Here is a 15720-nt window from a genome sequence, read left to right as displayed (position 1 = left end):
TTCTTTTTTTTTTTTTTAATGTGTAAAAGACTGGCAATTTAGGCAGTAAGTTGAGCATGTCCTTCAGCAATGTCCTTTCTAGAAGGTCATTTGGCAGTTATATTATCAAAAGCCACATTCAATGCTACCATGGATAGAGATTTATCTATAAGGATGTTCATTGCGATTTAATTATAATGGGGAAAATCAGAAACATCCTAAATGCCCTAACAAGAGAAGGTTGATTAAATAATTTATAATACATCTGTTCATTGGAGCAAATGTGTGGCCATTTGTTCCAGTTTAAGTGATTAATACATACTATGTGAGTGTGTATGTATGTGTGTGTACAGATGTTTGCAATATACAGTTGAGTGAGGAAAGCCATGAACTGAACAGTATAGTAGGATCTCATTTTTTTTTTTAGTGAAAACTTTTCCATAAATGCATCTAATCTGGAGAAATCGTTCTGGATCAGTATCTCAACAACGGGTGTCTCTGGGTAGTGGAAACGGGGTGACTTTTTTCCCTTTGTTTACTTCCGTTTCTAAGGTTCCCGTAATGAATATGGATTCCGTGTGGTATGCACACACACACACACACACACACACACACACACACACACACACTTCAGGAAGCCTCCAGCCTCCTCCACGTCCTCCACCCTCACTGTTCTCTCTCTCTTCATTTAGATGGAGTCGTGCTGGTGGATCCTGAGCTCGTGAAGGGCAAGAGAGGTGAGGGTGCTCCTCCATCCTCCAGGCAGTGGGGTCTGGTCTCGGCTCGCTGCCGGAAGGGGATGTGTGTGTGTGTGTGTGTGTGTGTGCGCGCACGCGCGCACGCGCGCGCAGGGAGAGGTGGGGAAGCCCTTGCACACCCATTCTCGCTGCCAGGGCCTCGGGCCTCTCATCCACACTCCCTCGTATGATCCTTGGGACACGGGCTCTGTCCACAGCAGAGCCCGCTGTCCACATCTCCCAGAAGGAGGTGGAAACTCAGGGAAGCCACTTGCTCGAGCCGACCGGATAAGGGACGGCAGACGGAGCCCAGAGCCCAGGGCTGCCCCTCCGCAGACTGCATGCTCACGCCCCTCTCCACCATGTCCTGTGGTTCCATGTCCAGGCAGACTCAGGAGGGCTCCTTTCTGAGTTTACCTGAAAAGTGAGGAATGGAGGCTGCTGGAAGGCAGAGTTTTTTTTAAGCTGACTCGGGTGGTTCTTGGCTTCCCAGGTGGCACTCGTGGTGAAGAACCCGCCTGCCATTGCAGGAGATGTCAGAGACCTGGGTTCCCTCCCTGGGTCGGGAAGATCCTCTGGAGGAGGGCGTGGCAACCCACTCCAGTACCCTTGCCTGGAGAGTCCCTGTGGACAGAGGAGCCTGGGGGGCTGCAGTCCATGGGGTTGCAAGGAGTGACAGCACACGCTGGTGGCTGTGGGCCATGGCAGCGCAGCACGCTCAGTGATCTCTGGATGCTGTGAAGTGTGTGGCGAGCAATTAGATGCTGATAACAGTTGTGTAAATTAAATGAGAGCCCATCTGAGTTATCACTCGGTTCCATTCAAAGCATGCCTCTTAGAGTCGTTGCTATCGGCAGCCTGCAAGGATTGCTCCTACCCCTGGATGTGCTCTGGAGTATGTCAGTTGTAGGGCCCTCGGCACCCCGGGGACAGGGCAGAAACAGGCTGACAACTGCCCACCTCTACTGTCTCTGGCTCTCTCTGGAGCGCCCTGCTCCTCTCTTACACCAGGAGGAGCCCAGTTCCAGCCCTGAAAGCCCACGCCCTTGGCCAGGAAAGCATTTCCCGGAGAGGCAGGCATAAATCCAGGTCATCTCTGGGCACCTTGTTCCTACAAATGTCGGCTGAAGGATAAGCAAGTGATCAGTGACTCTTCTGAGCTTAGTGCCGAGGGGCACTTATCCTTGAGGCAGACACAGACAAAATCCTCAGCCCACGGCTCCTGAGGACGTGGGTGGACGTGCTTTCCGTTCAAGCACAGGGCACCTCGTGTGGTTTTATTTACCACATTAACGACAGCTGTAAACAGTCCATCCTCAAAACACATGTCGTTGTTCAGTCGCCAAGTCATGTCTGACTCTGAGACCCCATGGACTGCAGCATGCCAGATAGCCCCTCACTATCTCCTGGGGTTTGCTCAAGTTCATGTTCACTGAATCACTGATGCCATCCAGCCATCTCATCCTCTGTCGCCCTCTTCTCCTCCTACACAAGACGTGTAGTCTCATATAATTTCTCTGGTCCGCCGGGGGCCCCAGGGACAGGGGAGCCTGGTGGGCTGCCGTCTATGGGGTCGCACAGAGTCGGACACGACTGAAGCGATGTAGCAGCAGCAGCAGCAGCAACCACAGTGAATTTTCATAAGTGCCGATGATTTAGAGAAAGCTCAATGAAGTTTCCGAGCCATTTGAAAAGACGGATTTCATCTGGGACTTGGTTTCACCTCTCCACCTGGTCCCTGAGCACCGGCTCACTCCCCTCGTGGCCACGTCCAGATCAGGCAGTCCTTAGCTTTGAGTTCTACTCCCTAAAGCTGTTTCCCCTCTGCTTCTCACCTTTGCTCTCAACTCTAGACAGACCTCCCGCCCTCAGACCCCGAGTGACCTCACCCTGTTGAAAAGCCTCCTGAGGCCCCTGAGCTGGTGGATCAAGAGGGAAAGTGGGGAGGCTGTGGAAAACAGTGGAGTCAGGAGACAAAACCTGGCCCCTCCAAGGGGCCTCCCCGCCCTCCGAACCAGCCCTTTGGAGTAATTAACGCAAGCCAGAGGGAGGGAAGGGCCAGCTGGGTGGTGAGGTACCCAGGTCCCATCCCCTCGGGATGCTGAAGGTTGAATGCCGAGACCCGTAGGCAGGCGGTGTCAGCCCAGGCAGGGGCGCCAGGCTGACCGACTGGCCAAGCCCACCCTTCTTGTCTCTCTCCCAGTGTACGTGTCTCTGACGTGTGCCTTCCGCTACGGCCAGGAAGACATCGACGTGATCGGCCTGAGCTTCCGCAGGGACCTCTACTTCTCCCAGATCCAAGTGTTCCCTCCCGTGGGGGCCTCGGGCGCCACCACGAAGCTGCAGGAGAGCCTGATCAAGAAGCTGGGGGCCAACACCTACCCCTTCCTGCTCACGGTGGGTGACGTCGCGCCCCGCCCCCACCGCTGCACAGGTTCCTTCCACCCCCAGCGCCTTGTGACGTGACCGGTGGCCAAGGAATGGGGCCAGAGTAATGGCTTCACCAGCACGGGCCTTCAAATTGCACCCTTCTAGCACGGAGGAAATTCTAGATTGCCTGGGCTGTCATTGTCTTTTTTTTTAAGTCCTTGAAAATAGCCTTCTAGGCTTTGAAGGCACTGTTTCAACCTACAGTTTAAATATTTAAACTGCATCCGACCACCTAATTATACGTGCGTGTCACGCCTTCACTTGCTCATCTATAAAAAGAAAGAAGTGCCCCTCAGTTGGCCCTGAGGAGTTTCTAAGCAGGCAAGAGTTCCCCGTGAGCCAGGAGATCTTAGTGAAATGAGATCCTGTCTGTAGCCTTGAGCACAGCCTGAGGGGTCACAGAAGAGAGATCCCTGGTGGAACAGAGGGACCCTGGGGCCAGAGTGCCCGCCTCTGATGACTCCACCCTGGACTTGCTGCGGGGGTGGCTACCCTCTTCACTAGCATGTTTATGGGTCTTAAGATTACATATTCCTCCAAAGTTATACGGTTCAGGCTTAAAACGGCCGGAGATTCTGACACAAGCTACAGCGAGAAAGAACCTTAACAACGTGATGCTAGGTGAACGAAACCAGTTGCCTAAGGACAAATGCTGTGTGATTCCACTTGCACGAGGGATCTGGAGGAGTTAAATTCGTGGAGACAGAAAGTAGAGGGGTGGTCTCCAGGGCATGGGGGAGGAGGGAATCCAGGAATTGATGTTTAATGGGTACAGAGCTTCTGCTTGGGATGATGGAAAAGTTCTCGAAATGGATGGTGGGGACCATTGCAGGACAATGTGAATGTCCTTAATGCTGCTGAACTGTATGCTTAAAATAGTAAGGTTTATGTTCTGTGTATATATATATACACATTAATATATAATACACACACATATATATGTATATATGGGCTTCCTAGGTGGCACTAGTGGTGAAGAATCTGCCTGCCAATGCAGGAGACACAGGAGACCCAAGTTCAAGCCCAGGCTCAAGAAGGTCCCCTGGAGGAGGAAATGGCAACCCACTCCAGGATTCTTGCCTGGAGAATCCCTTCTTCAGAAGAGCCCGGTGGTGCTGTCCACGGGGTCACAAAGAGTCGGACACGACTGAGCGTGCTCGCATGGTGGAAAACGCGTGGAATAACGTGCTCTGAAAGAAATGATCTGTTGTTTCTTTCCACAGTTTCCTGACTACTTGCCCTGTTCGGTGATGCTGCAGCCAGCTCCGCAAGATGTGGGCAAGGTTGGTTCCAGAATGAATCCCAGGGACTCATTCATTCCTTCGAAGGACTTTTTAAAATAGCCTTTCTCTCTCTCTCTCTCTCTTTTTTTTTTTTAAAAAGAGGCTTTTTAAAATAGCCTCTCTCTTTTTTTAAACAATCTGTTTTATTTATTTATTCTTTAATTTTAAACGTTTTATTTTGTATTGAGCTATAGCCAATTAACAAGCAAGGTTGTAATACTGTAGCTTTTTGTTGTGGAAGAGTTCAGACATACCCAAAAGTAGAGAGAACGTATAATGAATGAACCTATCACTTGCCTTGGGCATTTCCTAACCATGAGCAGCCCTGTGAGTGAAATAGACGGTCTCTCTCCTCCCTGAGAAGGCTTGTGAGCTGGTCTAGGAGCACACATAGGAGCTGGTCAATGTGAATAGAGACAGAGAAGCACTAAGCGTTTCACAAGGAGGGAACAGCACGTGCCCCAGGTGGACAGGTGGGAGAGCTCGGCTTGGGCGGGAAGCGGCATGGGGTGGGCGTGGAGCGGCGCAACGAGAACACAGGGCTAAGAACTCCAAGTGCTGGTGGGTACAGATGCGCATTTATTTTCAAGCCAGGTTTTAGTGTTGTTGAGATTCCACAGTTTCACAAGACCAGTAGGACTGTGACTGATGTGCTAGCTGGTGGAGGGCCCATCCCCACGCTGGTGCCCCCATGCCCACCCCGTCATGTTAACACAAGAAAGGAGGTTAACGCACGGTGGGGGATCATGCTGGGGACAGGTAGGGGGCAGGCAGGGGGCAGGCAGAGGGGCCGGCAGATGCATCTGTTCCACCCGTGCAAGATTTTTTAATTTCGTTGATTTAAAATTCAGGAGCCTTCGCTCCAAGTTCCATTTCCAGCTTCTCTTCAGAAGTTGGGAGAGCTGCCAGCGGCAGGTCCCCTGGCAGCCTGGCCACGTTTGGCTGCAGCCACAGTGCAGCTGCCCGCCGGGGTCGGGCGTTGGAGCCCCAGCACGGGTGTCCGTGGGCCCCCGCGGGGCTGCAGGCAGTGGACCGTCAGCAACAGACACGCACGGCCACTTCCGAGGACAGCTGACCGAGAGTGGGCTGGACGCCATGAGAGGCGGAGGGAGGCAAGGACCAGTCAGGACGCCTGACTCACCCTCTGCAGCTGCTGGTGGGGCACGTCCTGCAGGCTGGTGGCCTTTGCTGGGGCCTCGGGGCCCATGGCATTCTCCTTGCACTAATGCCATTATTTCATCATGAGCACACTTCCAGATCTAGTCTTTATTTTTTAAGGTGTTTTTTTTTTAATGTGGGCCATTTTTAAACTCTTTATTAAATCTGTTACAATAGTTGTAAATTTTTTATTTTATTTTTCGGCTGTGCTGGGTCTTCATTATGGCCTGTGGGCTTACTTGCCCCGTGGCATGTGGGATCCTAGCTCCCCGCTCAGGGATTGAACCCTTACCCCCTGCAATGGAAGGCGAAGTCTTAACCACTGGACCACCAGGGATGTCTCCAGATCTAGTCTTACTGGTGCGGCTCTGAAAAGCAGATGGCTGATGTAGAAAAAGAAAGTGCCATGAAACCTCCCCCAAGTGAGCTGTGACCCCATCCAGCTCTGGAAGGGAGGTACAGACCGAAGCTCTGTCTCATCTCTTGCCCCCTTGCAGAGCTGTGGGGTCGACTTCGAGATCAAAGCATTCGCCACGCACAGCGCAGATGTGGAAGAGGACAAAATTCCCAAGAAGTAAGAGTGTGGCTGTGGGAATAGGTGAGGGGTCTGTGGTTAAGGGGTGGGGTAAGAAACCACCCCTCACTTTATGTCTGCGAGATGGACTCCTCCCCCTAGGCTGGTATAGTGGGTCATGGAGCCTCCCCAGGTCAGGACCATCAGGAGGGACCATCTACACATAGGGTGGGCGTCCGTGGCTGACCATCTAGGGGGAATGCAGCAGAAAATGACAGGAGCGTAACCAACCTCAAGGGTTCGTGTAAGCTCCTGAAAGCCTCCACAGTCCCTTGAGTTTCCTTCTTCTTTTGCATTTTGTTGTGGTAGTGGTAAAATACACATAACACGAAGCTGACCATTTTAACCATTTTCAAGGGTACAGCTCAGTGACATTAAACATAGTCATTACCTTGTAAAACCACTTATACACTGTCTGCTACCTATATATAGCATTTGAGATATAGATGATAATACATATGGGATATATATATATATGATATATCTATCCTGAATGCTATATAAATGATGATAGCATTTCTGAAATACCCCCAAACTATCTGTATCCCAAATGCTATCATCACCCCAAACAGAAACTCTGCCCACTAAGCAGTGACTCCTGTCCTCCCGGGCCCTGATGCTCATTTCTCTTGTTCCTGAATGAGGTTTCCAACAGTGCCCTCAACGCTTGCACCCTCATACTCAGAGGATGTCTGTGCCAAATGGCAATGACAAGGCATCAGATTTGTAGAGAGTTCTGAAACGTAATGTAGGCACACATTCTTACCGCAGCTTCACCCCAGAGGAGCCTGAGCCAGTGTCCTCACAGAGGGTGAGAGGGCCCCTCGGAGGGCGGACGGGTCCACACCACCCGCCAGGCGCCGGCCCCCAGACCTGACCCGGCTACCAGTCCTGCATCCATCGGGAGCATCCCTGAGGGATCCCAATCTGGGGATGAGGCAGGGGGCAGGGGGGTGACCTGGTGGGCTGTCCCGAGGAGGCCCAGGTGCTGATCCCGGGACTGTCCATGATGTCTCATCCGCAGGAGCTCCGTGCGTTTGTTGATCCGGAAGGTACAGCATGCACCGCGCGAGATGGGTCCCCAGCCCCGAGCCGAGGCCTCCTGGCAGTTTTTCATGTCGGACAAGCCCCTGCGCCTCACCGTCTCACTCAGCAAAGAGGTGACTGTGGAGCCAGCCTGCGGGGAGCCCGCCCAGGCCCTCAGCTGGGGGTGGGCTGCGGGCAGTCTTGGGTGTAGTGGTAAACACCAACCTATGAGGTCAGTGAAGGTGACCCTGAGACTAGGGCCAAACTGGCTTGCATTCTACTCATCATGGGTCCCAGCAACCTGGGGGAGGTTTGCCCCCCCACCCCCCATCTCTGCCTCAGGGAGCCTCTTAGTGCGGCGTCAGTGGGTGTTACAAATTGTTTGCTTCCCTCAAACTGACGTTGGGCAGTAACGGCGAGGGGGTGGCTGTGTCACGTGAGAATGTCATGGCCGAGAGGTGAAGAACTGCTGGCCAGGGCTGTCTCTGGTCCCTCTGGTCAACAAGGGTCACGCACACATTGACACAGCCTAGCAGACCGTATGTGTGCATGTGTGTGTGTGTGTACATGCGTGTGTGTCTATGTGTGCATGAGTGTGCATACGCTCGCTTGTGTGTGCATGGATGTCTGCACATGCATGCGTGTGTGTGCATGCACGTCTGTGTGTGTGCAACAACATGCCCGTCTAGTATAACACGGAGTCACCACGGGACAAGCTCTACCTCTGCCCCCTCACCACATTCTCCTCTCTTTTCACTCATTCTGCCCCAAATAACTTCCTGATCCCGCTCAAGCGCCCTGGGGCCAGCTCTGCGTGACACTCAGGACTCGGGCGTTCTGGCTGGAGCCCACGCCGTTGCCTCGGCCTCCCACACACGGGGCAGAGCCTGCTCCAGACACATCCCCATAGGAGCCACGATGCCCTCACCTTGCCTTCCTCACAAGCGTGGGAATTCAGCCACTTTGCCTCCAGTTAAAGGCCTGGGATGAGTTCAGAACGACATGACCAGGCTCTCTTACCCTTTTCTGTCCCATCTGCTAACTTCTTCAGATCTATTACCACGGGGAACCCATTCCTGTGACCGTGGCCGTGACCAACAGCACAGAGAAGACAGTGAAGAAGATTAAAGTGCTAGGTAGGACCTCCCGCTCCAGGCTGGACGGCAGAGACTCCCAAACCCCAGTGGCCGTGTTTCCTGGGCCTCTCCTCTGGTCTCTCGGGACCTCTGGGTCCTTGGAACCTCCCGTTCATCTCTGTTGTCAGGGCAGCAGGACCTTAGAGGAGGAGGTCCCTTAAGTGTCCTCTCTGTAGCCTCCTGCCCAGCTTAGAGCCGTCTTCCATCCTAGGACAACATCCCTAACAGCACGTCTTCCCCGTCCTTCCTTGTCCCGCCTTCCTGGAGGGTCCAGGTCTGGGGGGGAGGGAGGAGGGTGAGGGGTTTCCTTTCTGCACAGAGTAGTGGGAGGGACCTGGCCTTCCCCTGCGGCTCGTGCTGTGCACATCCTCTCAGAATCTAGCGGGCAGTCACAGCAGGGCTTCCTGGTCTACCTTCCCGGGTTTCATGATCTGTTGATTGAGCGCACTGGACATGCTTTGTAAATGGTCATCCCCACTGTCACTGCTGCTGTTGTGTCGCCATGTAATGGCCCGGCCTCCCATATATTTGGGAGAGGGGCCTCTGACTTACTGGTCCACTGGTCCAGCACACTTTCTCAGGTCAAAGGGCGTCACAGTGAGGGGGGATGCTCTGCGATCTCAGCCTCATGTGGGCGAAGTAAAAAGACGTTATAGAATGACCTGGAAGGGAAAACTGTCCATCCACTTCTTCCTCAGGCCCTTGATGACTGAGATAGAGTCAGGGTAACCACCTGTCCTGGTTCAAGGATCAAGGACTTCCAGTGCTAAAACGGGCCAGTCCAAGGCAGACTGGGACAGCTGATCACCTAAGTGTCATCCACTACATTCTTCTCTCCCTCTTATCCATCATAGATAAGGCTCAGGAATCGGATGCACTCATACTGAAATATTCTAGATTTTTCTTAATGCTAATATACATGTTTACATTAAAGCTTTGTTTTTATGTGAGTTTAGTTTCTATGCCTTTAAGTCTCTGTAGGACCTGGCATGATTATTTAGCATGTTGTATGTAGTGTCCTGGAGAAGGTAATGCCAACCCACTCCAGTACTCTTGCCTGGAAAATCCCATGGATGGAGGAGCCTGGTAGGCTGCAGTCCATGGGATCGCTAAGAGTTGGACATGACTGAGCAACTTCACCTTCACTTTTCACTTTCCTGCATTGGAGAAGGAAATGGCAACCCACTCCAGTATTCTTGCCTAGAGAATCCCAGGGATTGGGGAGCCTCGTGGGCTGCTGTCTGTGGGGTCACACAGAGTCGGACACCACTGAAGCGACTTAGCATGTAGTGTTCCATATGGTATTTCATAAAGCAGCAGGACGGAGAAAGTACCATTTGATAATTATTTTTTAAGTTGTTTCTCGAAATTTTATGAATACTAACATCTGAACCCCTAATGTTTGAAAGAAGCTGTTGAATTTCTGAAGCCAGATATTGAGAACTTTGTATAGGCCTAGCACTGTGTTGATCAGTTCACACAAATTATTTCTTTTGATTCTCAAATTTTATTTTCATGGAAATTAAAAACCATCTCTTTGAGGGCGTCCCTGGTGGTCCAGGAAGCTCCATGCTTCCACTGCAGGAGGTGTGGGTTCAGTCCCTGGTTGGAGAAATTATTCATGCTACAGGTGGGGCCAAAAAAAAAAAAATTAAAAATCACCTTTGTAATCATCACAACAACTATAGAAGTTAGATGCAATTATCACCCTCATTTTGCTGATGGGGAAATTGAGGCTCAGGGAAGCTCAGTAACTACCCCAGCGCTGATGGCTAGGCGGGGACTTGAGCCCAGGTAGTCTGGCCCCAGAGCCCACCTTCCTATCCACTCACCACACCCACAAACAATCGTGTGCTGCCCGATTCTCCAGGCAAGAATACTGGAGTGGGTTGCCCTGCTCTCCTCCAGGGGACCTTCCTGACCCAGAGATGGAACCCGCCTCTCGTATGTCTCCTGCGTTGGCAGGCAGGGTCTTTACCACTAGCGTTGCCTGGGAAGCCTGGCCTAGGCCAGGACAGGAATCTCAGCCTTCAAGCTGAGCCTGAGAGGTGCACTCAGACGGCCATTAGAGAGGGAAGGCCAACCAGGTCCCCGGAAGGCAGCACGCAGGACCTCACCCCGAGCCTCCCTGCGCTGTCTTCCCTTTGCAGTGGAACAAGTGGCCAACGTGGTTCTCTACTCGAGCGATTATTACATCAAGCCGGTGGCTGCGGAGGAAACACAGTGAGTAGCGGCTTGGGTTTCTATTTCCTGGGCGGTTCCGGCTTCTTTGTCAAGTTCCCCTTTTCGGTCATTGCTGAAGAAGGAAGTAGAGCGGTCAGCCAGCTCCCCAGCTTGCCACGTCCTTCCCCTTTCCTCACTTCAAGGGCTGCAGAGTCACAAGAGTTCTGAGAGCTGGGTCGAGCTAGCAAATGATGGGGAGCAGAAAAATGAAGCCTGAATCGTCACAAGTGGGAAGGGCTAGAGCTTTCTATTGATCCTTAAATAAGTGGGTAGGAATCTGATACTGTTTCTGTCCCCCAGAGCAGGTCATCAAATAACCTGTCAGCCCACATGAGGGGTCTCTATCTTTTGATCTCCACAATTTGAAAATCTGGTACCCATGACGAGGAGATTAGAATGCTATCTCAGTACTCCACCACTAGTCATGAGTGACTTTTCTCCCTCCATTGGAATAAAAATCAAATGGAAAACAAACAATAAAACCCAAGTGAGAATCCTGCGATGGCTTCTTCGTGGTGCAGCAGGAGACCTGGCCGGTTTTGCTTTGTGCTAGGCACTCAGGTTCATTTAACACACAGCTTTCGGGGGGTCACCACCCCCCCACCCAGGAAGGGTCATTTGGGAAGGTGTTTTCCTGTTTTCCAAGCCCCATTGTATGACAAAAATACTCTCATCGTTGGAGGAAGGTAGTGGGGTGAGGAAAGACAGCAGATTCAGCAAGAAAACATTACATAATACTTAAAAGGCCACTTCGGGATAAAGTGTTACTTAAAGCAGAACCTGGCCTGAGTTTACATCTCAGGGGAGAGAGGCAGGAAATGAGCCGCTGACTGCCGCTGCCGGGCCAGGCCCAGGGTCAGTTCCACTCTCAGATGGCATCCTTGCCCACACCGGTGCCTGGGAGTCTTCCCGGCTCACCTGTTGGCATGTGCCCAACAGCAATAGGAGGAAATGGTCCCCAGCTGAGGTTTCCCCTAATATACCCCATTATCTGGTCCTCCTTTCAGCTCATTTTGCATCAAAGAGTCCCAGAAAACTGGACAGCATCCTCGGTACCCTCGAAAATGTGGGAGTGAAAGTGAGGCTTTGGGGGCTCTGGTGGGTGGGCCACCTGGGAACCAGGTCAGCCCTGATGCCCAAGCTGTTACCTAGCATCCAGTCCCAGATCCCAAAGGTGCTGGGAAGTGGCCAGGTGGAGCTTTGGTCCAGGGTCTTGGCAGAGGCCGTCGGCCAGGGTGCAGCAGGACAGGTAATGGTCCAAGCGCAGCCCGGGGGCCTCTTTCTACTGTAGTTATCTTGACAAGGTAATTTCTGCTTCTGTCATTCTGCTGCCCAAACCAAGCTTATTAAGAGAAGATTCCCCGTGGTCCCAAATGCAAGGATGTGGGCCACCTTGTCTCAAGCAGGATTCTGTAAAGGGTGTGCCCAGGAGCCTCTTGTGTGCACTTGGAGGCTGGAGAAGCCACAGCCGCCTTCAGCTCTCCAGGGAGACTGAGGAGGCTGGCCGTGGGGCTGCCGTCTGTCTGGAGGCAGGCTGAGGAAAGGGCCCGAGGCTGGCTCCTGGGCAGGGCTTCCGGGGCCCTGCCTTCTCCTGGCCGGGCACAAAGATGAAGGTTATGCCAGGAACATGGCTAGGGCCCGCCTGGGCTCTGCGATTGGAGAGCCCGAGAGGCTGTGCGGTGGCTGTTGGCACAGGGCTGGGGGCAGCCTGTGGACGAGCGGCAGAGCTGACTCTCCAGCCTCCGATGCTGCTCTGAGCCGGGGATGCTGCCTGACCTGGGGTAACCACGCTGCGGTGCCCTCCGCTGCACCCAGGCCCATGGTTTGGCAGGGGGTCCCTGTGTCTATCAGATGCTGGGGAACGCCCTGCCCGGCTGTTGATGGAGGCGATCTGGGGGAGAAAGAGCCTGTGCTGCTATGAACTCCAAACCTCCCAGTCTGTCCAGCTCACGTGGGAGACTCCCGGGCACTCCCGTCCCCCTCCTGGCTGGGACGACGCCCAACCCGGGCTCTCTGCTGGCACTGACCAATCACCCTGCAGCCCATCAAGTGCTTCATGCAGTCTCAGGAGGAAACTGGGTGTGGTCCCTGACCCTTGGGCCAGTCAGTCCCACTTCACCTCACAGAACATTCCAGAAATTCAGTCCTGGGAGCAGGCTGAGAAACGCTCCAAGGTTGCTGCCAGCCTGTTGTGAGACATCGCTCATGCTCTCCTCCTCCTCATAAGACATGCACGGCCCCTCCGGGCTGCCTTTCCCACGAGTCGTGGGGAATGTGGATTCTGGGAACTGCATGAGCGTAGACAAGGCCTCCTGGGGGTCCTGGTGGCCTTAAGCCTGTGACAGCAACTGGCTAAATCCACCGTGTTTCTTCCTGCAGGGAAAGAGTGCCACCAAACAGCTCGCTGACCAAGACGCTGACGCTGGTGCCCTTGCTGGCCAACAACCGTGAGAGAAGGGGCATCGCCCTGGACGGGAAGATCAAGCATGAGGACACGAACCTGGCCTCCAGCACCATGTGAGCCCCCGAGACTCGGTGCTGGGGGAGGTGGGGGGAAGGGGTCTGTGCCCCTTCTCATCCCAGTCCTGGGCTCACGGCTGGCGCGTGGTGTGGTGGCCGGTGGTGCAAACCCAGCGCTCAGTGGCCCAAGTAGGGATCCCTCGCCTGTGCCTGCTATGACGTAGCAACTACAGCTCTGGGCTCTGGAGACAGCCTTGGCCGAAGCCCTGCTCCCTTGCTGACTGTCTGGGCCACCCCATCAGCTGTCTGAGCGAGGATCTCAGTTTTCCCATCGGTAGGGTATGAGAGCTGACATGGATTACAGGAGAAAGGCCACATCCAATGTGGGGCCCAGCACACAGTGAGTGCTCCAGAAAAGTCAGCTAGTACCTCTAAGAAATAGCATCAGCTAGCATTGAACTGAGTGCCTCACGAAGGATGGAAACATCATTTATTCATTTCCATCTGGAAAGGTAAGGAACAGGGGGTCCTGAGGGCTATGGACGTCAGCTCAATTTAAATGAAACTAAGCACTGATCTAAGCGCAGAATGTTGGGCTGAATTGAGCCAGCGGATCCAGTAGAAACTAGATCAAAGCTTCTAAGTCAAATACCCCTGTCACTCCTCACCGCCCTCTGGGGCTTCCGCTCCTGGCAGCGTGTGTGCGGATGAGCCTGAGGATTGGGGGTAGGAGCTGTGACCAGGCTCGGGGCTCACTGCTAGCTCCCCATACCACCCCCACCCCCATCCTGTGTGGCCCACGGCCCCAGAGATCACCTCCAGGTGATGCTGTCAGGAAAAGCTCTGAGATGAACAGTTGGGGCAGTGAACATCAGGCAAAAAGCAGGATCATGGGAGTCAAAGGGTTTCTGAGGACGATTTTCCAGCTGGCGTGTTAGATTCTAAGCATGTCTGTGATGCTCTGGGAGATAGGCAAACAGGGAGCCAACACCCTAGATCCAGGAACTCAAGGGTGAGGAATCACAAAGTTCAAAATGACATGTGTGTTTGTAAAGATCTTCTGAGATTCGTGGAGTGTTATATAAACACACCCGTCTCTCCATGCTTTCTTTGGTAAGAAAGGTGAATTTCTACTCATTTCATGGATGAGGAAATTGAGGTTTCACCAGATGAGAGGCTCAGCCAAGGACACTGGGTCAGTCAGTGGTAGAGCAAAGCCCACCCCTAGTCCCCAGCCATGAGTTGATGCTTTCAAATTGTGGTGCTGTGGAGAAGATTCTTGAGAGCCCCTTGGACAGCAAAGAGATCCAACCAGTCCATCCTGAAGCAAATCAGTCCTGAATATTCATTGGAAGGACTGATGCTGAAGCTCCAATACTTTGGCCACCTGATGAGAAGAGCTGACTGATTGGAAAAGATTCTGATGCTGGGAGAGCCTGAGGGCAGCGGGAGAAGAGGGCGACAGACGATGAAATGTTTGGATGGTGTCACCGACTCAACTGACATGAATGTGAAAGTCGCTCAGTCGTGTCTGATTCTTTGTGACCCCATTGACTATACTGTCCATGGAATTCTCCAGGCCAGAATACTGGAGTGGGTAGCCTTTCCCTTCTCCAAGGAACTTTCCAACCCAGGGATCAAACCCAGGTCCCCTGTATTGCAGATGGATGGATTCTTTACCAGCTGAGCCACCAAGGGATCCAAAGAATACTGGAGTGGGTAGCCTATCCATTCTTCAGCAGATCTTCTCGACCTGGGAATTGAACAGGGTCTCCTGCATTGCAGGTGGATTCTTTACCAACTGAGCTACCTGGGAAGCCCATGAGTTTGAGCAAACTCCAGGAGATAGCGAAGGACAGGGAAGCCTAGCATGCTGCAGTCCATGGGGTTGCAAAGCGTCGGATACAAAACAACTTAGTGAGTGAATGATGATAAATCCAGAGCCCCCGATCCATCCAGTGTCAGGGCTGCCTTCCAGCTCCACAGTGAGGACACAGCAGAACGTGAATGATCTGGTCTCTTGGAGAGGGTGGTCCCCCACCTGGGGAGCCTAGGGAGAAGGGTTGATCCATCGGGTCTCTGCTTCCTACTGCTTCTCTGCATTCTTCCATTTTTCTTTTCTGTTTCAACAGCATAAAGGAGGGAATAGACAAGACCGTCATGGGGATCCTGGTGTCTTACCAGATCAAGGTGAAGCTCACGGTGTCAGGGTGAGTGTCCACGCCCCAACATGCCACCTGCTCTGTCTGGCCATCAGCCATCTGAATGGTTTTGTTCCCCAGCGATTGGGAGACAGAAAGCAAGAAAGGTCCACAAATTCTACCCATTACATGGTAGGGTTTGAGAAAGATTCTATTTGTCTAGTTTCGCAACTCTGCCTGATGTAACATTACAGAGAAAAAGATAGAAAAGCAGACTGCAAATCACATACACTACGGGTACCTCCTTGCAGTCCAAGCGACTCTCAAGAGTCTTCTCCAATACCACAAAAGCATCAATTTTTTAGTGCTCAGCCTTCTTTATAGTCCAACTCTCACATCCATACACACCACTGGAAAAACCATAGCCTTGACTAGATGGACCTTTGTTTGCAAAGTAATGTCTCTGCTTTTTAATATGTTGTCTAGTTTGGTCATAGCTTTTCTTCCAAGGAGTGTCTTTTAATTTCATGACTGCAGTCACCATTTGCAGTGATTTTGGAGCCCAAGAAAATA

General features: G+C 52.6%; 1 protein-coding gene across 3 annotated transcripts in view; it reads left to right on the top strand.

Annotated features, from left to right (window-relative positions):
- Nucleotides 1-15720, top strand: part of SAG (S-antigen visual arrestin) — a 30870-nt gene that overhangs the window by 7147 nt on the left and 8003 nt on the right. For all 3 annotated transcript variants that reach the window (XM_005678742.2, XM_005678744.3, XM_005678743.2), the window contains 9 exons: nt 672-716; nt 2920-3113; nt 4370-4429; nt 6085-6161; nt 7186-7321; nt 8239-8323; nt 10474-10546; nt 12926-13063; nt 15139-15216. In XM_005678742.2, the coding sequence (XP_005678799.1) occupies nt 672-716; nt 2920-3113; nt 4370-4429; nt 6085-6161; nt 7186-7321; nt 8239-8323; nt 10474-10546; nt 12926-13063; nt 15139-15216 (886 nt within the window). The remainder of the gene's footprint in view (nt 1-671; nt 717-2919; nt 3114-4369; nt 4430-6084; nt 6162-7185; nt 7322-8238; nt 8324-10473; nt 10547-12925; nt 13064-15138; nt 15217-15720) is intronic.

Source organism: Capra hircus, chromosome 3 (genome assembly GCF_001704415.2).
Source record: "Capra hircus breed San Clemente chromosome 3, ASM170441v1, whole genome shotgun sequence".
NCBI lineage: Eukaryota > Metazoa > Chordata > Mammalia > Artiodactyla > Bovidae > Capra > Capra hircus.
This window is presented reverse-complemented; position numbering and strand designations above follow the sequence as displayed.